The sequence below is a fragment of the Miniopterus schreibersii genome (assembly GCF_964146895.1).
Source record: "Miniopterus schreibersii genome assembly, chromosome: 3".
NCBI classification, from domain to species: Eukaryota; Metazoa; Chordata; class Mammalia; order Chiroptera; family Miniopteridae; genus Miniopterus; species Miniopterus schreibersii.
The window spans coordinates 73637171-73664193 of NC_138103.1; the positions used below are offsets into that span (position 1 = coordinate 73637171).

Sequence of the window (27023 nt, forward strand, 5' to 3'; positions counted from 1 at the left end):
GGTAGACTTAAATACCTCTGCTGGTAACATTTAGAAGACAGATGTAGCAAGTCCGCCAGTTGACAAGCAACAAAAATATCTATGAAATACAGCTGTGAAACTTCAGAGTTAAGGTTACACTTTAAAAACTCATGAAATGGTTATCTTTACTTTTTCAAGATATTTTCTTATATTTAAGGAGAATAATTAGAAAATATTTTCAAGAACAAAGATGCTCCATTAGAGACCAAGGCTAAGATCATCCACACCCTAATTCCCAATTGCTTTGCATGGGTGTGAAAGCCAGACAGTGAAGAAGGCAGGCAGGAAAGAGAAACTGATTCACTCGAAATATGGTGCTGGAGGAGAGCTCTATGAATACCCTGAACTGCCAGAAAGATGACCACCTGTGGCCTAGAGCAAATTAAGCCTGACATCATTTTACATTTTTGCTAAATAATGTCACTTTTGCCTTTAACTTTTTAATTATTATACCTGGAGGCAAAAATGACAAAACCAAGGCTGTTCTACTTTAGGCACATCATGAGAAGGCAGGATTATTTGGAAAAGAAAATACTGCTAGGAACCATAGAACGAGCAGGAAAAGAGGAAGACCCAGTACGAGACGGGTTGGCCACAGGCGTGAGTCTACAGGAGCTGAGCAGGGCTGCTGCGGACAGGACATTGAAGACAGTATTCCTTCATACAGTCACCAGGAGTCAAAGTGACAAAACAGTAGGTAACACACACAGAATATTTGATGGCCCAAGTAATGGAGGAAGTATAGCATATTTCCCTGAGCTTGGTTAAGGCATAGACTCTGGGACAACTACCCACTGTGATGCTGAACAAGGTACTTGACTTCTCTAAGCCTCCGTTTCCTCGTTGCTAATATAATGCATGACAAGCACTTGGCAGTGCCTGGCAAGTAATAAGCAACAATAACATGTTAATGATTATTGTTATTATAGAAAGGAAAAGAGTCTTTATTGCTATTTTTTAAAGGAAAAAGGCCCTCCAGATGCAGAGGTTAGAAACACGATGTACTTCTGTCATAGCTATTGACTGACTGTCCTTCCAAAGGCGTTAAATTCCTATTAGCACTGAAACTGTTGCAAATGTTGGAAAATCTTTAATAACTCTTATGTAAGTACAAAATGAAAATGTCAGTTTGAGGCAAAGAGAGCGAGGAGGTAGAGTGCTTATCTTTAAAGTAAAGTGGAAAATTTGAGAGTAATTTGACACTGTCCTTAACTGTGACAGGCTAGCTGTAACAACTAAATGATGGTGAAAGAAATTAAATGATGCCCGATGTCTGCTCATTTCATCTCCAGTTAAAGACCACGACTCGGTAACTATGCTGTGTTCAAAATACCGGTGATGCCTGGAAGGTTGCTGCCTTGGGAGAAAAGTGTGATTGGAGGTTGGTAAAATACAACCCACAACTGAAATTTGTCAAATTGATTGCATCAAGGGACAGTGACTAGGTGGGTGAATAGATGCAGGGAATTGCTACATGCACTGGTGAAACTATAATGATGATTTAGTTCTTGAAAATAAACTAATCAGTAAAATTTCCAGATAAATAGAAATTTCTTCCTGTGAAAAAGTGTCAAAGGAAGTAGGGTTAGCCCTCGGGGGAAAAATAGAAGATGAAGGGATGAGTTTGAGTTTGTAGGTTGCAGTGAGGTAGAAGTACCTTCTGGAGGGCCGGAGATACTCTGACAAGAGGCCTTAGATGGAAACCTGAGAGCAAGCAGGGCTGAGCAAGCACAGCCTGTAGAGCCAGACTTCTTGGGTCTCAAGTCCTTGTGCCACTGCTTATTAGATTATTGTGACCTTGGTTAGTTACTTATCTTAGTGCTTCAGTTTCCTCCTCTTTAAAATGAGATAAAATGTTACCTACCTCAAAAAGGTGTTGAAAGTAGAAAACAATGCATGTAAAACACTTAGAACAGTGTTTGGCGCATGGTATTTTTGATATGCTGGCTATTGTTATCATTATTAGAAATGAACAGGGCTGCAATTCCTGATTGTTTGGGATGTTTATCTTTGCAGAGGTGGAAGCAAGACCGGATGTTTCACATCATTCAAACTGAGTCTGACCTTCAGGAAGCCGGCTTCTTTGGAAACAGAGAGGATAAAAGAAGCTCATGGGGTCAGAGGTTATGGGACTGTGCCCAAGGGTGGAATCTAGAGCCTTGTTTTAGGTGAAAGTGAATGTATTTTGCTGTCTTGGGTACCAACTCCCTGACAGGAAGAAGTTTGGACACTCAAAATTATGCCTTTGACTGAAGAACTACTTTGAATAGGGGGAGTGGGGGGGATCTTGTGAATACCAAATAGAGATCATATTACTTGATATGCCTTCTGTTTTAGCAACCGATTCACTGTGGCAAGGCCAGAATATTATACAGATGTACAGATGTATAGGACAGCCACATTACTATCCTTACCACAATTAGAGGTTTGGATGAGATTTGTTTGCTTCTATGCATATTTCTTTTTAAACTAACAAAAGATAAACAATTTGTGAATGTCTTTTGACTTTTATTTATTTACTTATTTAAAAATATGTCTTTATTGATTTCAGAGAGAGGAAGGGAGAGGGGGAAAGAGAGATAGAGACATCAATGATGAGAGAGTCATTGATCGGCTGCCTCCTGCATGCCCCCTATTGGGGATCGAGCCCAAAACCAGGGCATGTGACCTGACCGGGAACAGAATCACGATCTCCTGGGTCCTGGGTTCACGTTCAACCACTGAGACATGCTGGCCGGGCTGTTTTGACTTTTAGACTGACCTCCTGGACCTGAGGGACTGAGGAAAGCTTCCAGAAAAAAATGACACAAACTAAAAACTGAAGGCTGAGTAAGGCAGCCAGGGGGAAGTATTCCTGACCACAAACATCTTACTTCAGTACTGTCCTTTTTTTTTTCTGCCTCCTTAGTCAAGCTCCTTGGAATGGTCCAAGCCAGGCAACCTAGGCCTCTAACTTTTGAAAAGTGAACACCTCAAATTGCCCAGAAAGTCTTCAGGGACCCCAAAAGGCTAGCTAGGGAAGCAGTCCCAAGCACTCCCAAGGCTCCCTACAATGAGGCACACTGTGGTGTTGACTGCACTGCATCACAAAGATTCTCTCTCTCTGGCCCCTAGGCACTGGGCCTAGTGTCACCCCTGGTACTTAGTGTCTGCTTCATAAATGTCTGATGAAAGAACAGATCTCCAGGAATTAGTTACATGATCTTTGCTGAAAGCTCCCAGAGAATGGAAGCAACTCCTCTTACTTACACATCAACGGCCTGCCCATTGCCTTCAGGACAAAGATCCTTCGCTCCCTCTCCTGGCTGCCTTCCCACGTTACTCAACACCATTTCCAGGATGTACCTTGTTCTTACCCACGAATACATATTTCTTTTACTGCTCTCTCACTCACAGAGAAGATTCATCCTTCAAGGTTCAGCCTTGATTTAAGTGAAGTTTTCTCAAGTCTCCTTTACAGCTCCTTTCCTTTCTCCAAATCGCCCCTCTCCCAATTAATCTCTTCCCCTCCTTTTCCTGGTAAAGGGTTTAGATATCATTACGGTAGCAGATTTCATATTGAATAGTACTTCACCTGATGTTTCTCTTCCTTACAAGACTAAGAGCCCTTCGAGGGCAGAGAACATTCTTTATTCACTTCTGTAGCATAGCAGAGCCTGGCATCCTGGAGGAGACATGCACCAAGCTCCCTAGGCCTCCCCAGGGGTCCAGCTTCGTCAGGGCAGGGCAAAGTCAGGGAAGCTCAGCCCACTCAGCAGCCAGCCTTCCACCTTGCTCTTGGCCAGGGGCTCCTCCATGACCCTGGACCCTGGACCCTGGAAGGGGGTGAAGGGCGGGGCTCAGCCTGTGGCTGCGGAGCTTAGCAGAGTGGAAGAGGTTAACCTCCCACCCTGGGGGACTGGCCCCTCAAGTAACTGCTTCAAGCGCCCATGCTTTAGGAGCCAGTTCCAGGAAGCAGGCCGGTGCGCCTGAGAGGCCACCACTGAGCACAGCCAGGGCCCCCATAACGTGCTTGCACATCCCTGGGCTTTTCTTTCCTTTTGCCCCTCTCTCCACCTCCTCACTTCTTCTCTTGGAATCCCCTTCCAAAGACACTATTTGTACCCAATTCTTTGCCCCAGATTCTGCTGCTGAAGAAACTAAGCTGGACCACGTATAATAAATGTAAAATATTTGGGGAATGAAAAGGAAAACGGTGGATAAACAAATGAGATGGCGAGTGAAGGAGTCGGTAGTTACGATGCACTCTCACCCGTGGCCTGTTGCACTGTGCACTCTACCCTGTTACCTCCCACTGACTCCGTCTGGGCCGACAGTGGGAGCCCCACGTCCACAGCCTGTCCTGTGGCTTTTGGAGAAGCCGGGCTGGGCCTGCCCCCCCTTTCTCTGCCTCCCGGAGAAGCCACTGTGTGTTTCTAAGTGAACTTCCTGAGGCTCGCATTTCTTACACTTGAGGCCCTTTGTTTCTGACACGGATGTGAGAATGGAAGTTCCAGGGTACGAGGAAATTAGCCTTCTGCCAACAAAGCAGACCACAGCTAGTATATTTTTCACAGCTTGATGAGAGGAGTTTGCATCTCAGAAGGGCGTGATTATTACTTCTGGCGTCCAGGGAGCAGCTGGGGCCTTATTCCTCAGCCTGCTCACCATGGAGGACCCGCTCCTGTGGACAGCAGGTCTCTTTCCTCTACCCGACCTGGCTCCCACCTGAGAACCTTCCTGCTGCAGGAGCCCTCAGCTCCCTAGCATCTGCAGTTGCTGCCCCAGCTGCTTTCCTCTCGGCAGCCCTTTTACTCTAGCTGACACCACTCTGGTGTGGTTTTTGAAATTTGCCTCCAGACTTACATTTTCTTAATTCTATTTCCTCTCAAAAGCAGTCGAAGGGCCCTTGGGCTTGTGTGCGAATCAGGGGGAGGCATTTATACATCACAAAAAGGGGCTTCTTTTTGTGAACTCGTTTACCACTGGCCCGTGGACCTCCAGCATGGGAATCATATAGGGAGGGGTTGTGCAAATATGCAGGCCCCTGGGACCTACCCCACGACTCTCCATCAGAGCCCCTGGTGGCTGAGCCCCGGGGGTCTGCATTTAACAAACTCCGCGAGTGATTTTCACGCACACTTTTAATTTGTTCTCTCTGCAATATTCCCACAATGTTTTCTCTTTTCTCAATGAGAAGGTGAAAAGGACTCACTGAAATGTCTATTTCTGTACCGATTTTGAGCCAAGCCAGAACCAAAGCAGATTTGCTATGCAGCTTTCTCATTAAATACAAGGCCAAGGAGGTAATTACTCATTTACTTTCCACGGTAGGCAAGCATAAAGGCCTCCTGTTTGTGACACATTCGCCTGCAGCTGGTGGGCTGTCGCTTTTTCCCTCGCTCAGGAGAGGAACCCCTCTGACCCACACAGCAAGGCTGAAGCCCTGCGCTCTCCTTGGAGCCCAGCTCAGCTACTGTCACCCCTATTCACCGGCTAAAATCACCTGGAGAGCTTGACACGCCAATGCCCAGGCCCGCCTCTCTAGAAATTCTTAGGTAATTGGTTTGGGGTGGCACCTGCTTATTTTAAAAGTTAGCTAGGTGAACGTCAAACTAAAGTAGAGGACTACTGTGTAGTTATTAAAGGCCTGGGCTTGGGCACTGTTTTGTGCTCGAGGTAGGAATTTCCGAATGAAGGTGCCAGGTTGAGGGAACTGTAAGCAATGACATGGAGGCCCGGGGAGATCTAGATGGTAAGCGCATGCACATTTAATCAGGTTTTCTTACCAGAAAGCAATGTATATGGAGATAGAGATTCCCTTTCTCTCTCTCTCTCCCCTACCCCCCATAGGTGTGTGTTTTCTATTATGTTATCTATCTCATATACTCAGTTTCTCATGAAAGGCCTTCACTAAGATAAAACTTTAGCTTTCATGAAATGGCATCTGAAAAAATTATTTCTGAACTTATGCAAAATGAGAGAAAATATATGATGTTCTAAATTACTTGATAATAAGCTTCCATTGGCCCAACAAGAAAAAGTCCATATATCTTAACACGATTTAAAGTTTAACTAGAAAAGAGATTACATGATCCATGGTATATTATTTTAGATTTTGACCACTAGGAACTCTGACCTCACTCCCTTGTCACTTCCTTGGTACACCCTACTCTTCAGTTACCCAACATACCAAGCTTGATCGTTTTTTCTTTTTTTTCTGCTTGGATTTGAATTTTCTCAACTGGAACAGTACTTCCCTATGCTTTTGATATCGTGCAACACACAGAAAATGGTAACATTTGCATAACACACTGGAGTAAACAGCGAAGGTGATTGCTGATTGCCTAGGCCCTGCCCTATTGGCCCAAAGCCTGAGATGATCAATATGTTATTATTGCAGCACACCACAGATGGTTGTCCCCTTTATATTACTTCGGTCTCAACTCAAATATCATCTCCTCAGAGAAGCCTCACTTCACCAGTTCCACAAGAGTGGATGCCTCCAGTCACTCCACCATGTCACTCAATTTTACCTTCCTCATATCATTATCAGCACCTGAAGCTCTCTCATTGATTTAGTTGCTTACCTATTTATAGTTTTCCTCTACTAATTTCTGTATTAGGTCCTTGAATGCAGTAATACTTGTATGTCTCGGTCATTATTATATATCAAAAGCCTAGGAAAAATAGAAAGTACTCGATAAACACAGTGATTGATGGAAAAGTGAGTGACTGAGCCAGGACCATCCCCATTCCCGATGAGGCTTTCCTCAGAGTAGCTGGGGAACACGCTTCAGTGGATGAGTTAGGGCAAGGATTCTGTCTTTCCATCTTTATGGCTTTAGTGGATATCATGCTGCCCGGCTCATAGAAGACTTACAGTATGTGCTTGTGTAAATGAATGAAGAGAGGAAGCAAGGAGGGAACTGATTACTAAATGCAAACTTCAACTCCTTTCATCAGTTTCAAGTCCTTTGGAAATTTTCAACTGGAGCTGGCAGCAGTTTAGTCTTAAACTTGGATAATCATGTTAGGGGTCTTTTAACAGATGCAGGAAAGCTATTATGAGGCACCCACTGTGTGATCCAGGGCAAATCACTTAACTGTGAGGACCCTCAGTTTCCTTTCTGCAAACTGATTAAGCTTGGGTTAGAAGAACTCTGCAGTACCTCAGCATTTTGAAATATCTGCTGTACCGACTGACAGAAGGTTAGAAAGGGGATGCTGAGGAAGGCATCAAGTAGACTATCCAGGTAGTAGTCAGGATCCTTCAAGGTGGACTAGAGGGTACTTTTGAAAAACTCGATGACCAAGAATGACGCAGGCAGCCCTGGGGCATGTTTTCAGGAAGGCTGGGCTTTGACCTAGGAGGCCTGCTCTGTCCTCTCTCTGCTTGCCTGCTGCTGAGCTGCACCTTCTCATTAGTTGGTGATCTTGAACGAAAGAACAGCAACAGTTTCCACGGTCAGATAGCTGCATGTAGGTAGTCGTTTTGCAGAGTAGAGAATTCTATTTTCTCATTGTACTCATGCATTTAAAAAACAGACCAGCAGAGGCCTTTCTAGGCCTCCATTTAGTTATTTGAAAAATTGGAGAGGCTCAGGCTACTGTGAAGGTTAAGTAAAACAATGCATGGAAAGGGCCGAGCAAAGTGTCAGGCATACAACAGACCCTTAATCATGCCTGTCATTACATTATGCAAGTCAGGAGCTAGAAGCCAAAATATTTAATCCCAAATACTGGCATTTGATTCCATTTCTTCCTACTGAGGAGGAGATCCAGAATTGCACACAACAACAGTCACCTTCCATGAAAAGCCTGGTGTATTAATAAGCCCAGCCATGTTTCCCAAATAATTTGGAAAAGCTGCAAATCTAAAAATAAACCAAAATAAAGGGATACTCAGTCTGGAGGCAAATTTCAATTTTTGATTTCTTAGAGGAAATGGTTGCTATTATTGTGCTTGACATCAAAACTGTATCAGCACCACATTTTGTGACAGTCAGATGTTATGGCATTCCCCTCCCCTCCCCTCCCCTCTCCCAGGAGTAGATGTTTTAAACATGTACATCTTTGAAAAATTATTTGTTTTTGTTTTATTTTGCATTAAATGATAAGCCTGGGATAAATGATTTCCCATTCACACCAGGATTATTGAAAGGCATAGCTCCTGCTTTAAAAAATGCTATTAATTTAATTTTAATTTTTAAGGTGGAATAGGAAACTAAAAATATAATAATTTTAGAAGACACATATCATCATATCATGCAGTTTAAAAATGGATAAACACTTTTAATGATGAGCTCTAAACTTTTCAGAATGTTTTATTTTTCTGTCACCATTTATCCCCTCTATGCCCTCTTCTACCTCCACCCATCCCTCTCCATCCCCTCAATCACCACATTGTTAGTTCTTGAATAACTTCAAATGAGAAATTGTCTTTGATAAAACATTAACTGCAACTTTAATTTTAATTTTAAAAGGACCTTTTCTGCATAATTTTAAGTGATTCATTATAAACTCAAATATTGTCATTTGGTATAATTTCCCCAATATTTAGTTTACATTAAATTAATTAATGTATAACTGTTTCATAAAATGTAAAACAAAAATTCTAGTTACTATTTACGTATATAAATGGGCACTTCTTTTCCTTATGGAGAACAAATATATTTTACATAAATGGAAAAGATCAAGAAAGCCCAATATAGAAAATATTTGGAAAACTTAAAATCTTAATTTTAAATGAGTTTTTACTAATATTACTAATACTATTTTATACTAATATTATTTAATATTAGTAAAATAATATTTAATATTGGTAATATTTAATATTAGTAAAATAATACTAATATTATTTTACTAATATTTATTGAGCATTTATAATATAAAGAACCAAGTTCTTTAGTTGCATTTTTCTTATTTAATCCTGATGCAACCTAAAAGGTAAAATTTTTCTACCTCCTGCTTCTGGTAAATCTTGCAGACTCTGTATTCAAAACATTTCCCATTGCAAAATACCGAAGAATGATGGGTAAGTTACAACTAACGGGCAGAGCTGAGCTCTTGAGAAATTAGTGAAAAATCTTCAATATCCCAAAATGATGGGAACACTCACCAGAGTAATAAGCCAGCACTGAAGTTATAGATACCTGGAGACATTGCTGATCAAAGTTACCTAAATCATGAAATTTTAATGCCTCTTCAGTGAACCAGAACAAATACGAAGGTGTATAAAAGATGACAGGGATGGAGTGGTGTATGGAGACAACTACATAAAGCTAGAAACCTCAAGAAGCTTCAGTGGAAACAATGTGTGTCTCTGGCTTGAATTCTACAAGGGAATAAAGTCTCCTCTCCTGATACCTACCCATTAAAGATGCCCTCACACAGATTAGGAACATGCTGTTGTATGTAACAGAAGGAAACGCAAATCTTTCTGGAGGTACGTGCATGGAAACAAGATTCTTAGGATTCCCATAAGCAGAGATTGGTCAAATATAAACTCATACTTTCAACAATAAAGATAAATTAAATATATATATTTACAATCTAAAACCATCAAACACAATAGTAACCAAGAGACTCAGCAGGAAAGAGAGCTAGACACCCAGAGATACAAACAATAAAATAATCAGACACGGCATATAAACATTCTTAATATTTTCACAGAAATAATAAAATTACAAACATGAGCAAGAAACACAGGTCTATTAAAATAACTAGGTACATTTGAAAAATAAAACAAAGAACACTTCTGAAAGTAAAATATATACTTGAAACTGAAGGGTAAAGGATTGGCTAAATGGCGGACTGAACACAACTGAAGAGATCATTACCGACTGGAAGACAGTCATGGAAGACTTAGCTTGAACCACTACAGATAAATTTTACAATGATAATGTTGAACAAAAAATTAAGTCGCAAAAGAATAGAGAACGATAGCATTTCTATATTACTTAGTGACACATACATATGATGTAAAAATATAAAGTCACTAATAGGAATGATAAACATCAAATTCAAAAGTAAACATGGAGGAGAAACAAGACGGCGGCGTAGGGAACAGCTGCCCCCGCCGCCTCCCGCGACCACATCAAAATCACAACTAAAACACAGAACCACCATCGCTCAGAGCCTCCTGAGATCTGGCTGCACAGAAGCCCCACATCCAGGGAGCTGAAGCAGCACCGAGGCTGGGAGGAGGGGCAGAGATGCGGGCGGGTCGGGGCTGAATCACAGAGACGCGGCCACGGGCCCACCCCCGGTGCCCGATAGAAGCCCAGGAGGGCATCTCGGCGGTGGGGGTTTCCCAGAGGAGGGAGGGGTCCCAGCCCCACAGCAGGCCCCAGCCCAGGGCTCCAGGCCGGGAAGAGACGTCCCCACAACTCCGGGCTGTGAAACCAGCGGGGACTGTCCCTGAGGGTCGCGGAGGCTGCGGGAGCCCCAGCAGCTCCTCCAAAGGGCCCGGCGTGGACTCACTCGGACGCTCCCCCTGAGCCCAGCGCCGGGCAGCAGCCTGAAAGGACCCGGGACACTCGGGGGGAACTAACCTGCCTGAAGTCGGGGCGAGAGGCGGAGGGCGGCTTCCTCCCAGGCAGAAGGGCTGGCGGAGGCCATGGCTCCTGTGGCGAGTCCTCCCCGCACACAGCCGGCAGGCAGGCGCCATGTTTGAATCGCCAGCACCTGACTCGCACCTTTGGCCCCGCCCCGTGATTCCCGGAGGCCCCGCCCCTCCCCACCTGCAGCTCATCCAGGCCATTTCCAGGGGCTTTTCTGTGCAAGTGGCCTCTTGACCTCATGCTTAGGACTTTCCTAAAATCTCCCAAACAAGCAGCAGCGGGCCCCATACGGCTTGATAAGCGGCCCAGGCCTGACACTAGCGGCAGCTGCATTGGCTCATAGCTTGGCCTCTCCTGGACACCTCCAAGCCCAGCACAAGGAGCAGCCAACTACGGTTTGCTGGGTAGCTCATGCTGGGTGGCCCTGGGCAAGGCACTGGCACAGGCTGACTTTGCACCTCCCGGGAGGCCCCAGAGACAGTGCACCTGGTGGTCAGACTCGACCAAGCTGGATTACAACCCTTCCACATCCATGAGTGACACACTCAAGGGGCGCACTTGGTGAACACCAAAGCTCCACTGAAGTAAATCCTGCTCCATAGGGGTGTCTCCAGCACAGCAGCTCTTTGGCTGTAGTTGCAGCTGGTCCTCACAGCTAATTGGTCTGGGGGTCAATTCCTCCCAGGGACGCCAATAGCAACCAAGGCTCAACTACAACAGGACAGTGCACACAGCCCACACAGGGGAGCACCTAGAAGGCCCAGCTCAGGTGACTGGGGAGGCTGAGCCACTGGACCCTACAGGACACCTACTACACAAAGCCACTCTACAGATTCCAGGAGACATAGCAGCTCTACCTACTACATAGAAACAAACACCTGGAAGCAGCCAAAATGTGGAGTCAAAGAAACATGTCACAAAGGAAAGAACAGAAGAAATCTCTAGAAGAGGAACTAAATGAAATAGATCCAAGCAAGCTAACAGATAGAGAGTTCAGAATTTTGGTTATAAGGATGTTTAAGCAGACTATTAGGGAAATAACTGAGAAATTCAATAACATAATAAAGTACCAATTTGAAATGAAGGCTACATGAACTGAAATGAAGAATAATTTACAGGGAATCAACAGTAGAGTAGAGGATGCTGAGAATCAAATCAGCAATTTGGCACATGAGGAAACAAAAAACACCCAACCAGAAGAGCAAAAAGAAAAAAGAATCCAGAAATATAAAAATAGTATAAGGAGCCTCTGGGACAACTTCAAGAGGCCCCACATTTGTATTATTGGGGTGCCAGAAGGGGAAGAAAAGATACCAAGGAATTGAAAACCTATTTGAAAAAATGACAGAAAACTTCCCCTACCTGGAGAAAGAAATCGACTTACAAGTCCAGGAAGCACAGAGGGTCCCAAACAAGAGGAACCCAAAGAGGCCCACAGCAAGACACATCATCATTAAAATGCCAAAGGTTAAAGACCAAGAGAGAATCTTAAAAACAGCGAGAGAAAAGCACTTAGTTACCTACAAGGGAGCACCCATACGACTGTCAGCTGATTTCTCAAAAGAAACTTTGCAGGCCAGAAGGGAGTGGCAAGAAATATTCAAAGTGATGAAAAACATGGAACTACAACCAAGATTGCTCTACCCAGCAAAGCTATCATTTAGAATTGAAGGTCAAATAAAGAGCTTCACAGATAAGAAAAAGCTAAAGGAGTTCATCACCACCAGACCAGCACTGCAGGAAAAGTTGAAGGGTCTTCTTTAAGAAGCTAATGAACAAAAGAATCTGATGAACTAAATAGATCCAGAGACATTGACACATGCAACAGACGGTCATATTTCAGAGGAAAGAGGGAAGGGGGTGGAGGGTGGGAAGAGATTAACCAGAGAAGTTATATACATAACCCATGGACACAGTTAATAATGGGGTGAAGGCCCGGGAAGGGGGTGGGAGGGAAGTGGAGGGGATCCATTGGGGGGAAAAATGGGACACCTGTAATACTCTCAACAATAAAGATAAATTTTAAAAACAAACAAAACAAACAAACAAACAAAGTAAACAGGTGGAGGGATTAGCTAAAGAACATATATACATATCCCAGGGACACAGACAATAGTTTGGTGAAGGCCAAGGGAGGGGGTGGCAGAGGCGAGTGGAGGTGGGCAGAGGGGAGGGGTATGGGGGACACCTGCAATAATGTCAACATTAAAAATTTTTAATAAAAAAAGAAAACAAAGGGTAAACAGGTGTTTCAATGGAATCATACTATTCTTGTTCTTAGGTTTTCCTAATCATATAGATATTTACTTTATTATTCTTCACACCATATTATTCTTTAAATTGTTGGTAATTCATATATACTGCATAATAAAATGGAAAAATGTAATGCTAGTAAGTGGCAGAGTGGTCATTTGAATCCAGAACTCTGGCCCTGAGCCACTACCCACTAACACATGACTGCTTCAGTAGAGCAGATGGCACAGTTACAGGCTGGTGTTTTGTAATCATAATTGTTGTTTTTATATAAGTAGCATGTTTTTAAATGAGATTAAAATAATGCATTGAGTATTGCTTTTAGTTGTATAACAAAAGTGCTACTTGTAAAAGCTAATAAAAATGTAGGCATCTCCCCTAAACTATTATTAGATTAAATACAGTAATTAAATTTTGCTTTAAGTAATTGAGAAAACTGAGTTTAATTTCCAACTATCCTTCAGTTAACAGAAAATATTAAGCTAACATTTCAAACGTTTTTCTTATCTGCACTATGCTCTTACCCTTTTAGAAATGAGCCATGAATATATTGTCATATAGACAGCAGTGTAGAGGAATTGGGATTGGGAAAGTACACATATTAACACTATAACTATAATCACTATAATCTGATAATTACCTGTAACAAAAATACTACCTTTGGGTTTTACTGTACTTTTAAACATTTTATTGGGATCTATGAATTTCAATGATTTATTTTATATTTTTGAACAAATGGTTGAACTCCAAGAAAAAGGGCAGATTCCTATTCAATACTGATTATTGAACTTTTGTTGACATGTCCTTTATTGCCCCCTCAGTAACTTCTGCTTTTAGTCAAGAAGTTCCAGTTTGATCCTGGGAGGAGGTGACTATAACATCCACCTACTCCACTGCATGAAACCTATATAATTTTATTAACCAATGTCACCCCAATAAATTCAATAAAATTTTTTTAAAAGAAGTTCCAGAATGCAGAGGGCATGCCTTCTTTCACTTGTATTCAGAATTTCCTAGAAAATTGAAAGCTTTCCAAATACTTTAAGGAGTAGGGAGAATGTCACAGTCATGTGCAAATTGTTTTCATAATAAATCCTTGACTGAAAGGGCCTTAATTCTTTTTCAGGCTCTTGCTCTTTCATTAAGCCCACATAATTCTTTCTCGAACTTCTCAGAAATTATCAATAGAGCGAGTATTATTGCTTTTGCATCACTATTATTACTATTACTGCTGAACCTATATTGGTTGTTTATTATGGGCTAGCAGTGCATTTAACCTTCACAAGTCTATTATTACACCCACTTTACCACTGAGAAAACAAAAGGGTTGAATAAGTTGCCCAAGGTCACACACTTAGTGAATACATGATGCTTTCACTTTCTACATGCTGTGTTTTTAGCATGTGTATTAAATGAACCAAGCCAATGTTACAGATCTCAGGAGCAGAGAGTGGAGCTTCCACTGTTTGTGTTTCCCCCTGAAAACCCAGTTCTGAGCCTCTGAGAAGTGCCTGACAGGGTAGAAATAGCCCTGAAGGAATGATATCATCAGAGGAAAGTGGATAGTGAGGATTAGACACAAAAAGAAAGCATGTTTGGTTTTAAAGGAGAATTTATTCTCTGGCATTTTGGTCACATTTCTTACAAATGACCAGTTAATTCTCACTGATAATCAGAAGACTGCATTTCTAAGTTATTTAAGCAAACATTTCTCTTTAAAGTTTCTTTTCCTGGTGAATTACAGTAAAAATTCACAGTGCTGGTAAAACTACAATTGCCCTATGGCTCTAGTGTTTGAGGATTGAGGGAATTAAATTCAGAATGGTATTTGTAGTTTAAAAAATAATCTACTCTATTCCAATTACTTGAAATGTACAAGGTTTTAAATAGGAGCTTATAAATCACTTTTGTAATTTCCTATGTAAAATTTCAACTCTTTAATATACAGGTTAAGTTAAAAAATCAGCCATAATTTGAGGATGATGGATAAACATACCAATTATTGAGAACTCAGCCATTACTGAGCCTTCGATAATGATAGGACATTCTGCAAAACTGCATCTTAATATCTTTTTATCTTATATCCCTGGTCAAAGGACTACATTGAAATGCTGGGCTTATATCAAATTTCCTGTAAAAATGTTAAAAATCTTTATCTCCCATAAATGACGTTAGAGGAATTTCATATGACGGATGATGTATCATACTCCAGGTCTATAACTGACAAGTTCATACCTGCATCTAGTAAATTCAAACAAGAAATAAAAGTAAAATGACTGGAAGTTTTGTTTTCAAATGATGTCATCAAGAATACCTGCTTTAAGGCTAACTTTTCTTTAGGCTAATTTAAGAGGCTTCAAAGAACCAGAACCTAACTCTTTACCCAGGGTCTTCAGTTTGCACCATTTTTTGTATGTGTTTCTTTATCTTGAAGGGTTAACACAGGAGACTTGGCAAAGCATGAACACAATGAAGTGCGACATCATTCTGCTTTTAATATATATCACAGAATCATTCAATAAAAGTTATACGTAATTATTTATTAGTCACTATTAGTCACTTGAAAGGTATGGCAGGAAGCATAGTCAGTGCTGTATAGCCTTTTATACTTTCGCTTTTTCCCTAGTGCTCATCAGAATGCCTTAGAAACTTGTTATAAATTTTAAGGAATGAAATGTTTGAAATAGTAAGTACCTTATTTTGAAGGAATACATGAGCTACTTGAGCTTTTATTTGACTTGAATGAAATGCTGCATCACAGAATATTAAAGCAGAACAGCAAATGCCAGATCCCATGAATATTAAGTTCAGATTTATAGCATTTTACCTTTCTTGAAAAAAAATAAATTTGTGAGTTATTAAACCATTTGGGATCTAATAGAAGAATGCACAATTGCTGGCTGACATATTTACTGACATATATTTATTTACATGTGCTAAATCGAACACAATTCCTATTCAAGTCTGTCCTTGTACATATTTACTATTAAGTATGTATATGTATATATACTGATGTGTATATTTACTTTTTAAAATTTAAATTTATTTTACTCTTTGTTTATACTTATCAACTATATTTCCAAAGCTTTATTTTTGGAGAAGCAGGGTTTTAATTATTTTCCTATTATAACTTTTGGACCTGCAACTGTATTTTAACAAAGCTATTTAGTTCTGTATTTGTCAGGAAATTTTAAAAGGGGGAATGAGAACCTTCAAAAATTTTCAAAGAGTCTATAGCCAGAATCACCATGTTATACTCATCTCTGATTTTTTCAGTGCCATGAATCATTACAAATGCCAGGTTCATTACTGTGGCATGATGAAGAGATTAAGTGGAAACTGTGCCCAGCACCGCACTGTAAAACAATCCATTTCCAAACACAATGCCCTTTACTGTGTGCATCAGCCCAATTAGATTCTCTTTGATGCTTTGGTGATTGCTCTTTTGTTTGGTCTTGAAAAACTGAAAGCTATGAAATTCAGAGCTCAAACTTGAACACAATATTAAGACGATTGCTATTTGGAGTGAGTCTGTGCACGCTATCTAGAGTCACCTGCTTTTGGGGTGCATCCTGCACTTGTCCTTTACTTCAGTCATGCAGTCAGACTGTATAGGTAATTTTATTATGTTATATATCTAGCCTAGAGCTTCGGAATCTCATTCTGTACCCATGTTCAAATGGGATTAAATATGGTTTCCTCGGTAAAGGAAGCAGCTTAGAACCAACCAATAGCAGCCTCTTTATTTTTATGTGAAGTCATCCCCATTTCGAAAATCCAATATTGGTTTTCCCCCCTGTTGGTGAATGTGTGCAAATGTGTGAGTCCCAAAGCGCAGGCTTTGTTGGCACAAAACCCAACACAGATGAAGGTGTGAACGTGTTTGCTGAGGTCTATTAAAACCGCATTCCTAGAGAAAATTTGGGAATGATAGATGCTGGAGGCTTTCAAAAAGAGCTAGAAAATACAAGCTTGGTATACATGATTAAGAGCAAAAGAGGACACTAAATTTTTTTTTAAGAAAATAGGAGAAAAATTCATAACTCAATGTTATTTTTCTTTTAATAACCGTCTCTTTCTTGCTTGAAGTTACGGGATTTCCTCAATACCTGCTTAATTTTTGCAAGACAAGGGTTCCTCGATGGCGCTGCACAGCATTGCCGGCAGGTGGCGGCACAAGCCCTGACTGCCTGGAGCTGTCCCGGGTGCTGAACCCGGCTTCGGAGTTTCAGAGAAACGCAGGGGCCAGCGACCAGGGATTCCGCCACATTCCCCCTTGGAGGTTTGCAGGCTCTGGTAAGAAAAGCAAAACGCCACGTGAAATGCCTGACCTCATTTACAACACATAGACAAACGATGCCCTTCTCTAAATTTACTCGCCACAAAGCTAAGGGAGGTGGCAAAGGGCACTGAATTTGGGTCCGGAGGCATGGATGCCTGGGACAGACTGACAGACCTTAGAGGGGAGGCAGGTGGTGGTGGTGGTGGGGACCCTGGAAGAAGTTAACCAAAGAAAATACGCGCATATACGCGTAACCCATGAAGGCTGACGACAGTGTGGGAAGGCCTGGGGTTGGGCGGGGCTCGGTGGAGGGGGGCGGGGGGGGGAATGGGGAGCATCTGTAATACTGTTGACAAGAAATAAGAAATAAGAAGGAAAAAACCCCGTAAAGGTGAGGGCGAGGCATGTGTGCCTGTGTTTGTAGAATACATACGGAACTGAGTGTTTTCATTTGGAGCTATTTACCCATCTTTTGACACCTCCTTTATACTCCTTTCCCCCCAATTCTCCAAGGTTAAAAAAAAAAAGTCCCAGGCAACATCCTCCCCAAGGGAGTCCAAAGGAAAATGAAGAATGGGGGTGGTTTTTAAAAAGCTAAGACACTCCATCTTCTTTCCTTCAGTTTACAATAATTTACATGCTGACCCCGGGTTGACAGCCCCCCTATTCAGACCCCCCCCCCCCGTGCCTCCTTTCCTTGTCTCCTATTGCCACTCGGTGGTGCTGACTCTACCCAAGAATTTGATAGGAATATAAAGGAATGGCGGGCAGAATGTTCCCCTGGAATTTGGCTGGGTGGGGGGCAGAGGGATTTGTTGCAATGCTGGTCTGACCCGGGGTCGGGTGTGTGTAGCCAGGAGTCCTAAGTATGTGGACAAAGGGGCTTGAGCGCTAAGACGCTGAGCCACAGGGAGGGGGCGGGCACCCCGAGGAGAGAGGCACCCGGGGTTGGGGACGCGTTAGGAGGGGAGGGTTAGCGTGGGAGGGAGGGAGGGAGGGAGGGAGACTGGCTGTCTGAGCAGCACACAGAGGGATGGAGAAAGGGTGTAGGACGGGAGCGGGAGGCTGGAAGGGAAGGCTAGGGTAGAGACGGGGCGCGGAGGGGGGGCTCAGGGAGAGGAGAGAGGAGAGAGTGCGAGACGGAGGCAGAAAGCGGGGACACGAGGGGCACAGAGTGGCGGCGGGGGACGGGCTCCACTGTTCCAAATACTTTAGGACTGGAGACTGTTGGGCAGCGGGGAGGCTCCGGCTCTGGCAGCCAGCTGGGCAGCGGCAAAGTAAAATGAACAGCGAGGGACAGACGCTCCAGTCGCCTCTCTGCCGCCCGGAGATCCCGGAGCTGTTCCCCGGCCGGCGCGTTTCCCAGCTGGGGTTCCTGAGCGCGCCGGACCGAGGGAGCCCGCGGAGCGCCCCGAAGCTGCTCCTCGGAGATGCCTGCGCCTGAGCAGTAAGAACTTCCCGCTGGAGTCCCTGCACCCCCCCCCCCAACTCCCTGGAGAGAGGGGCCGCAGCCCCAGGGGGAGGGGCGAGGGGCCCCGGGCGCAGCTCCTTCCCCGCCCCTCCCCCGCCGCGCGCAGGCATGGCCGTGCTCAGCCCCGGACAGGGCAACGACACCGCATCCTCCGAGGGGCCCTTCGGGACGAGCGGCAACGCTACCGGCAACGCTACCGGCCCCTCCGACGTGACCTTCAGCTACCAAGTGGTCACCTCTCTGCTGCTGGGCACCCTCATCTTCTGTGCGGTGCTGGGCAACGCGTTCGTCGTGGCGGCCATTGCCCTGGAGCGCTCCCTGCAGAACGTGGCCAACTATCTCATCGGCTCGCTGGCCGTCACCGACCTCATGGTGTCGGTGCTGGTGCTGCCCATGGCCGCGCTCTACCAGGTGCTCAACAAGTGGACGCTGGGCCAGGTCACCTGTGACCTGTTCATCGCCCTCGACGTGCTGTGCTGCACCTCGTCCATCCTGCACCTGTGCGCCATCGCGCTGGACCGGTACTGGGCCATCACCGACCCCATCGACTACGTGAACAAGCGCACGCCCCGGCGCGCCGCCGCGCTCATCTCGCTCACCTGGCTCATCGGCTTCCTCATCTCCATCCCGCCCATGCTGGGCTGGCGCACCCCCGAAGACCGCTCGGACCCCGACAAGTGCACCATCAGCAAGGACCACGGCTACACTATCTACTCCACCTTCGGCGCCTTCTACCTCCCGCTGCTGCTCATGCTGGTTCTCTACGGGCGCATCTTCCGAGCCGCGCGCTTCCGCATCCGCAAGACCGTCAGGAAGGCGGAGAGGAGCGCGGACTCCCGCCTCGGGGCGTCGCCGGCCCCGCGGCCCAAGAAGAGCGTCAACGGGGAGCCGGCGAGCAGAGCGTGGGGGCAGGGCGCGGAGCCTAAGGCCGGCGGGCTCCAGTGCGCCAACGGGGCGGTGAGGCTGGGCGAGGACAGCGCCGCCCTGGAGGTGATCGAGGTGCACCGGCTGGGCAACTCCAAGGAGCACCTGCCGCTGCCCAGCGAGGCGGGTGCGGTGCCCTGTGCTCTCACTTCTTTCGAGAAGAAAAACGAGCGCAACGCTGAGGCAAAGCGCAAAATGGCTTTGGCCCGCGAGAGGAAGACGGTGAAGACGCTGGGCATCATTATGGGCACCTTCATCCTGTGCTGGCTGCCCTTCTTCATCGTGGCCCTGGTCCTGCCCTTCTGCAAGAACAGCTGCCGCATGCCCACCCTGTTGGGCGCCATAATCAACTGGCTGGGCTACTCCAACTCCCTGCTCAACCCGGTCATCTACGCCTACTTCAACAAGGACTTCCAGAACGCCTTCAAGAAGATCGTCAGGTGCAAGTTCTGCCGCGGATGACGCCGGGGGGGCCGCCGCGAGTCGGCCCGCCCCCTGCTCCCCGCCTCGCGCCACCCCCTGGAATCCCACTTAGGAAGGCTGGCTGCTTCTCCTCCCTCTCAGCTGTCCGCCCGCAGCCTGCAGACCTCGTGCCCCTCGCGCCTTCTCGCAGGGAGCGCGCCGGGTGCCGGGTTGCGGGCGGCGGCGCCGGGCGCGTGGGCAACTCCCGGGTCCGTAGGAAGCGACCTCGGCCCTGACTTTGGCCTCAGAATCAGTTTTGGCCCAGCTATCGCCTCCTCCCTCTTTTGCGCCCACATTTTCGCGGCAGAACTTTAAAACTCGGCCGTTCAGGGCAGCAAATCCACACAGAAAAATAAAACTGTGCCCCCACCGCCGCGCCCGCTCCTGGCTCCCGCCCGCTCGCCCCACTGCTAGAATTTGGACTTAAGTTTCAGGACTTTGCTCCGTTCCTAACCCCGCCACATTCCCGGCTCTCTGGTTCTGGAAACGGTCACTTTTTTTCGGTCTCATCTCTCTTTTCCTTTCCCAGCTTCCCTTCAAGTCCTCTCTAGCCCCGCGCACTATTCACTAGTCGGTAGGGCGCAGGGTCTGCTTTTCCCGGCGGCTGGGGTGTCCTCTCCCTCGGAACTCGCACAGTAACGCTCCCGGAGCACGGCCAGGCTTTGTTTTTTTGGCATTCAGAACAAGCGGCCAGAGCTGTCTCCTACAGTGGACTTGCAAGTGCGAGGCTGGGCCAGTGGGAGAGTGCGGGACGACTTCACCGCGCTGGCCTTGGCGTCAGCGCTCACCAAAGAAACTGACACTCAGTGGGGAGCGAGAGCGAATTCTGCGGGTCCGGGTGCTGGCGACTCTACACGCGCTGGGTTAGCGGCTTACCTGCCGCGGGAGCGCTGGGGACGCCCTGGGCGCGCGCGCCGGGGACTGAGCCGGACGCGCACCACCGCCCCGCCTACGCCCCGGGACCCCCGGAAGCGCCGCTGGACCGCGTTTAGGATTTGTGGGTGCTGGTGGGGCTATGGCCCGCTGGGCTCTGGTGTCAGAAAGACTCTGAAGGCCATAGGGTGGCGCTCTTCGGCGTCCAAGAGGGAGGGTGCTCAGTGTGCAGGACCCGGCTCCAGCTGGCACTCGCCGAGGCACCTGAACTGGGTAGTTTTATCCAAAGGATGCAGACTCCTTCCTCCTAATTCACCCCATCGACTTTCGGATAGGAGAACAGCTCGGTGCAGCGCGTCCTAACACCACACAGGATTTGTTCTGCAGGACGTCCAGGACCAGGACACAAAGTTACCAGGACCTTGGTTTCCAATAAGAATTCTGGGCTTTCAATCCAAAGGGTCCTGATAGGTTTAGCACTGTCTGCGATGTTGGAGTTGGTGACCTCAGATAATAGGGCCCTAAAGGCCTAGCTAGGGGTGCTTTTCCTTGGGGAGTCCCCGAATGATTTGTACAGGGCTACATTTGCTCCCTGGCCTGACTGTTTTTTGCCACAGGTCTAAGGGGGGGAAAAGCTTCTTGCCCTTTGAATTTGTGGAGCATTCCGAGCTCTCCCCGCCCCTGCCCCCCCATGGTCCCCCCAAAAAGTTATCTTTCAGCCTTGCCACTCCTGAGACCAAGGTTAAAATATTTGCTGCCCCCAGAAGGGAAGTTATTTAGGTGCTCTGTTTGAATGTAAATTTCCATCCAGGTGACCTGACTGGGATCAAGAAGTTTGTTATAGTTAGATCTAGCCTCTAATTTTTTAAAATTTATTTTTATTGTTGAGAATATTACAGATGCTCCCTATTTTCTCCCCTTTGACCCCCTCCCACCCCACCTCAGGCCTTCACCACTCTATTGTCTGTGTCCATTCACTAGTCATACAAGCATTTAAATTCTTCGGTTAATCTCTTCCTAACCCCCCTTCCCTCTGAGATCTATCAGTCTGTACTCTACTTCCATGTCTTTGAACTTATTTTGTTCGTCAGTTTATTTTGTTCATTAGATTCCACATATAAGTGAGATCATGTGACATTTCTCTTTCTCTGCCTGGCTTACTTCACTTAGCATAATAATCTCCAGGTCCCTCCATGCTGTCTCAAAAGGTAAGAGATCCTTCTTTTCTATAGCTGCATAGTATTCCACGGTGTCAATGCCCCACAGCTTTTGATGAATGCCAGTTTCGTTTTCCAGCAATTGCACAAAGTTATTTATTCTTACTTCCCTCTCCCTTCAACTGTACCTTTTGAATGTTTGTGTCGCTGTTTTGAGAACTGTGTTGCAAAAGTTGCTAATGAAAAGTTCACTTGTGTTTAAATTAAGGTGAAAAGACAGCTCTACCACTTGAAGCCATTTTATTGTTTGTTAAACTGAACAAAGCCTCCACTTGATATCTTTTTCTGTAACCTAAGCTGAGAGTAGGCATCATATCCGGTTGAAACAAAGAAAGTGTACGAACTCTGGGACCTCGGCAGATGGTCTGTCTATGCAAATGCAATGCTCATAAGGGGCTACGGTGGAGAAAATGAGGTCGACTTCTCCTGTCCAACAATTATTCATTCGAAAATTCAACTCCTTTTCTAACAATAACTTAAGTAGAGCTATATGAAAAAAAAAAATTTATGTTTGTCTTCCTAAATCTTTAGAACAAATTATATATTTAAAATAATTCACATCCAAAATTTGCTCATCTAAATTATGCCTTGGCCAGCAAGTATTACATTTGACGTTTTGAGACTTCCAGTTATCTGTATCTCTCACAGAACCGTATGGCAATAGTTTTTGGACTTTTATTCTCCCTGTCTTGGAGGATTTACACAAGAATGGGGAAGGAGCATCCAACTGGACTGTAATTGCCAAGGCAACGGAAAAATTAGGAATATATGCAAAAGAGCTGCATAGCAGAAAAGTGACCCTGATGCTTTTTAAAAAGTATTTAAATTGAGGTAAAGTATATATGCATCAAAATTGGCTTTCACTCTTCCCTGTGACAATAAAGGACTTTAATAATGGCAATGCCACAATAAACTAATACTAGTAACACGTGCATCTTTATTTTAATCAGAATCACTGTCTACTTGTATTTATTTATGTACTTTTAAAACTGAAGTCAAACAGTACAGTTATCAGGAGAAGATCCTGCTATACAGGTCAGGGATCTGATGGTTAGAGAATTAAATTTAATTTTTAGCACTGAAATTCATTCTAGATGAGTGATTTTTTAAATTTTTTTTTTAAATCCTGTCTCTGGAAAGAGATGATCAAGTCTCATTGGTTAGCCATGAAACCATGCATTGTCCCTGACTGCCACCTGCAGATAAGATTTAGGGATCTTTCCATTGAAAATGAATGAGGTGTGGGACATGCAGAAGAGAAACACAACCTCTGGTAAAAGCAACAGAGGCCCATCTTGTTTTTTCAAAGCAGTGGACAGTGCTGAGGCACCTCATTGGTCTTCCCCACAATGTCCAGCTAAATGAAAATGGCCTCCTGGGATTCAAAAGAAGCAACTGTTCAGGGTTTGTCGATCAATTAAAGGTGGAGGGGCATTTTCCTTTCTGCATGGGTCTCATTTGATATTGGGGCTCAATATATAAGAACTTTACTGTGTTAAAATTAATTCTTATGCTGGCTCTCTTTATCCCTACTGGAATTATCAACAATGCCTCTAGTTTCCCATATTATATTTGCTGATTCCACTGCTTTCTGGTATCATACTGATAGTTGCAAGGCAAGGTGAACTCGGGTAAACCCCAAGGGGAAAACAAAGGTTAGGGGTATTATGGCCACAGCAGAGAGCACTGTGAAGTTACATGCCTAGTTCAGGATATATATATATATCTTAGTTTGGGTATATATACCCAAAAAAGGGTATAGGCTGTAAAAAAAAAGTTTTTATTTGAGCAAAGGATTGCAATCTGAGAGAGGCAGATTCAGGTAGCAACCCAAACTGTGCTCTGGAGAGAACAAGGTTGATAAAGGCCAAACCCGCAAATGTAATTCCTGCAGGCAAATGAAGGCTTGCTGCCTAGGTTAACAGGGATTGGCCAGTTCCAATGTGCACACGAGTGAGCTGAAACCTACAGGAAGGAAGGAAAGTCCAGGTATGTCCACGCAGAGGTGGTTGTTCCAGGATGTTTGATTATGGCTCCAGGATGTTTAGCAGCAGGTTTAGCAACAGGGCTTTTGGAAATGAGGCACCTGAGACACAAGATGTGTGAGGCTGCTTAGGCCTCACTTCCTTTATAGCCTCCTGACTAAAGTGACTCTCTTAGCAATGTTTATTTTACTTTACTTTCTCCATTATCAATATCCTCCTAATAATGAGAAGTAAAGGCAGAGGAATTGAGAGAACAAGAACTGTCTTGAGTTTACCATTTGAAAGGTATTACATCAATGCACCCCTGACCTTGAGTAAAATGATGCATTGGCACACTTGTCTTTTAGGTTCTGGACAGCTCCCTTCTTGGCTCACATCTCCTTCTCAAGGGAACAATGGTATTTGGCTCTCTAAAGGCCTTCTGAATCTCTATCAATACTCCAATAAAGAGAGAGACTTCTTATCATTGACTTCCAGTATGACTATCAAGCTCAGATAATAAATTAGCATCTCTCACATGTTGCGCTCTATTGAATAATGTTGAAATATGGGGCTACACATTAATATAAGATGCTCTTGTTACCTTAGAGCAGTTTTCAACCTATTTGGGTATACTGAGGCTAAGTAAACATGCATGTCAGAATATATAACTATCAACTAAATAGGACAAATCACAGGAGTCTGGCACTATACGAATTCATAGAACAAAGATCACTGTGGGCTGTGGATAGATAGAAAAGATTGGGTAGAGAAAGCTGTGTGTGTCATCCAGAACTGAACTCTGGGCTCATGGTGGGGTATGAAAAAGCACACTCTTTACGAGGTGCCCAGGACAGCCTGATCCCTTCTTCCTGTCAGGTGGGAGCCCGGGATGAAATCTTTGTCTGGAGTGCTAGACTGCTGGTAGCTTGGACTGATTATGGGTGGTGGTGATCCTAGAGAGAGGTGCGGACTCAAAACTTCCCATGTATTGTGTCAATTCAAAGGATCTGGGGAGAGAGAGAGAAGATGCACCTAAAGTCAAAGGATTGAGGGTTGGGGTCACTAGAGAAAAAGAGGAAGGTTCTGAGCGGACTAAGTGACAGAGCATATGAATAAGGAAAATATAATTAGGCCATTAAAGGGTAACAACAGGTTACCAGAGGTAAGTGCAATGCAGATTAATTCATACCCACGTAATGTTTGTGTTTACCAAGTACCTTCATACACTGTACCATTGAAATTTGAGGTAGCAGATCCTTCTGGAAATACCAGTTGGGCCAGTTTAGCCAAAGCAGAGGATTCACATAGTAGTGGGTAAGAATAGAAAAAAGTGCTAGCAATCATAGATGGAAGAATTATAATTTCAAATTAAAAAGCTGGAAATGTAGTTGTAGTCAGGGGGGATCACTAATGATAAAAGCAGAAGTGTTCAGTTTGAAGGCAATTTCTTGATGCAGGTGTGAAACAATAAAGGGCTGGATGTGGGATGCTGGTGGAAGGAATGAAAGCAAGTAAGACTCTGGAAAATACATCGAAGGAAGAGCTGGCAGGACTTGGTGTCCTGATGTGAAGAGAGGGAGTTGAAGATGCTGATGAGGTTTTGAGCCAAGGAGATTTGGGCGAATAGTGGAAATGGGGAAGCCAAGAGTTGCTTTTCCTATGGGTCTTTGTTCTTTCAGGTTTATCTGTAACTAGAGAAAGGCTTTGTTTTCTGCTAAAAGAAGTTCCAGGCCAGATGGAAGGGGCCTACTGGAAAAAGGTATTGATACATGTCCCAGCCTTTGAACAATCTGCCATTTGGGTATATGAGGAATGCTACCTCATAGAGCAATGGGTGGATCAATCCCCTGATCATTAAGACTTTTTGTTTTTGTTTTGTTTTTTAATAGTAGAACATACTGTTTTTGGGAGAGGGCATAGTTTCAAGGGACTACAACCACCTTTCAAAGATTTGTAAACCAAAAGCACTGTGTTGGACAGTGTTTTAAGAATGATACAGGAAGCCCAGAAGGTTGGGTCTGACTAGGTGACCAAGTGGAGAAGAGAGCCATCCAGTTCACTTTTCAAATCCACTTATCAAGAACTATAGCAGACCTGTTTGATTCTTAAACTAGATATTCCTAAAAAATCTAGATCCATGAGGCTAAAGTATCCAGTAAATTTTTTCTGTTTTCTAACCCACTTTGCTTATGTGGCAATGGGAGGGATGGGAAATGAACTGGGCCCACAGACACCTAAATATCTAATCCTATTTCAGTCATTTCCATGACACTTGTCGGTAACCCAATTCAATTTCCAGCCTTCCAGAAAGTTCCCCTGGCCAGGACTGCAAGGAGCTGTCTTGCACTGGCAAGTGGCCTTTCCATTGTGGCTCAGCTTGTTTCATTCTTAAATAAAGAAAAGGAAATGGACTGGCTGGGAGACAAGGGGGTGGGGAGGAGGGAGTAGGCCACAGAACGCACCCATATTGTTATGTAGCTTGGAGATGATGAAAAAGTGTTTTGAAACTTCTGCAAGGTCCTAGGAAGGAAAACAGTCTATGAATTATGGTGTGCCTCAAGGTCTGTGCGAGCAATTAGTCCGAATTTACTAAAGAAGAGAGAAAGCAAACTGTGAAAGCTGGTTTTAACTTTAAAAGAACAGTAAGGACAGGAATCCAATAGCAAATATTCACAAGCAAAATACTTTCTTGCAAGCCTATACTATATTGTAAAAATTTGCAACAGAGAAGGAAGGGGCTACTTATTGGATAGCCTCTGGTTCAGGACTGGTGGGCAGGTGATTCATTCATTTATTCAAGTAGTAACTCTGGAACCCCTATAGGCTAGGCACTGTTCTAGGTGCTTAGGACATAGCAGTGAACAAATGAGACAAAGCCTCTCTGGTAGATTGTTTACAAAAATAGCCACAATTATTCCCCTCTCTGTATTCATCATTTTTGCAATGTGATTTTCAGCTTCTCCCATCAAGATATGGAGGCTTTCTTACCACTTGAATCTGGGTTGGCCT

General features: G+C 44.5%; 1 protein-coding gene across 1 annotated transcript; it reads left to right on the forward strand.

Annotated features, from left to right (window-relative positions):
• Positions 1-18679: 18679 nt before the first annotated feature.
• On the forward strand, positions 18680-22989 carry HTR1A (5-hydroxytryptamine receptor 1A; the record flags this gene model as incomplete). Its single annotated transcript, XM_081131684.1, has 1 exon — positions 18680-22989. One exon carries the CDS (start codon positions 18680-18682, stop codon positions 19955-19957), a length of 1278 nt encoding a protein of 425 aa, XP_080987810.1. The 3' UTR covers positions 19958-22989.
• Positions 22990-27023: the final 4034 nt, after the last annotated feature.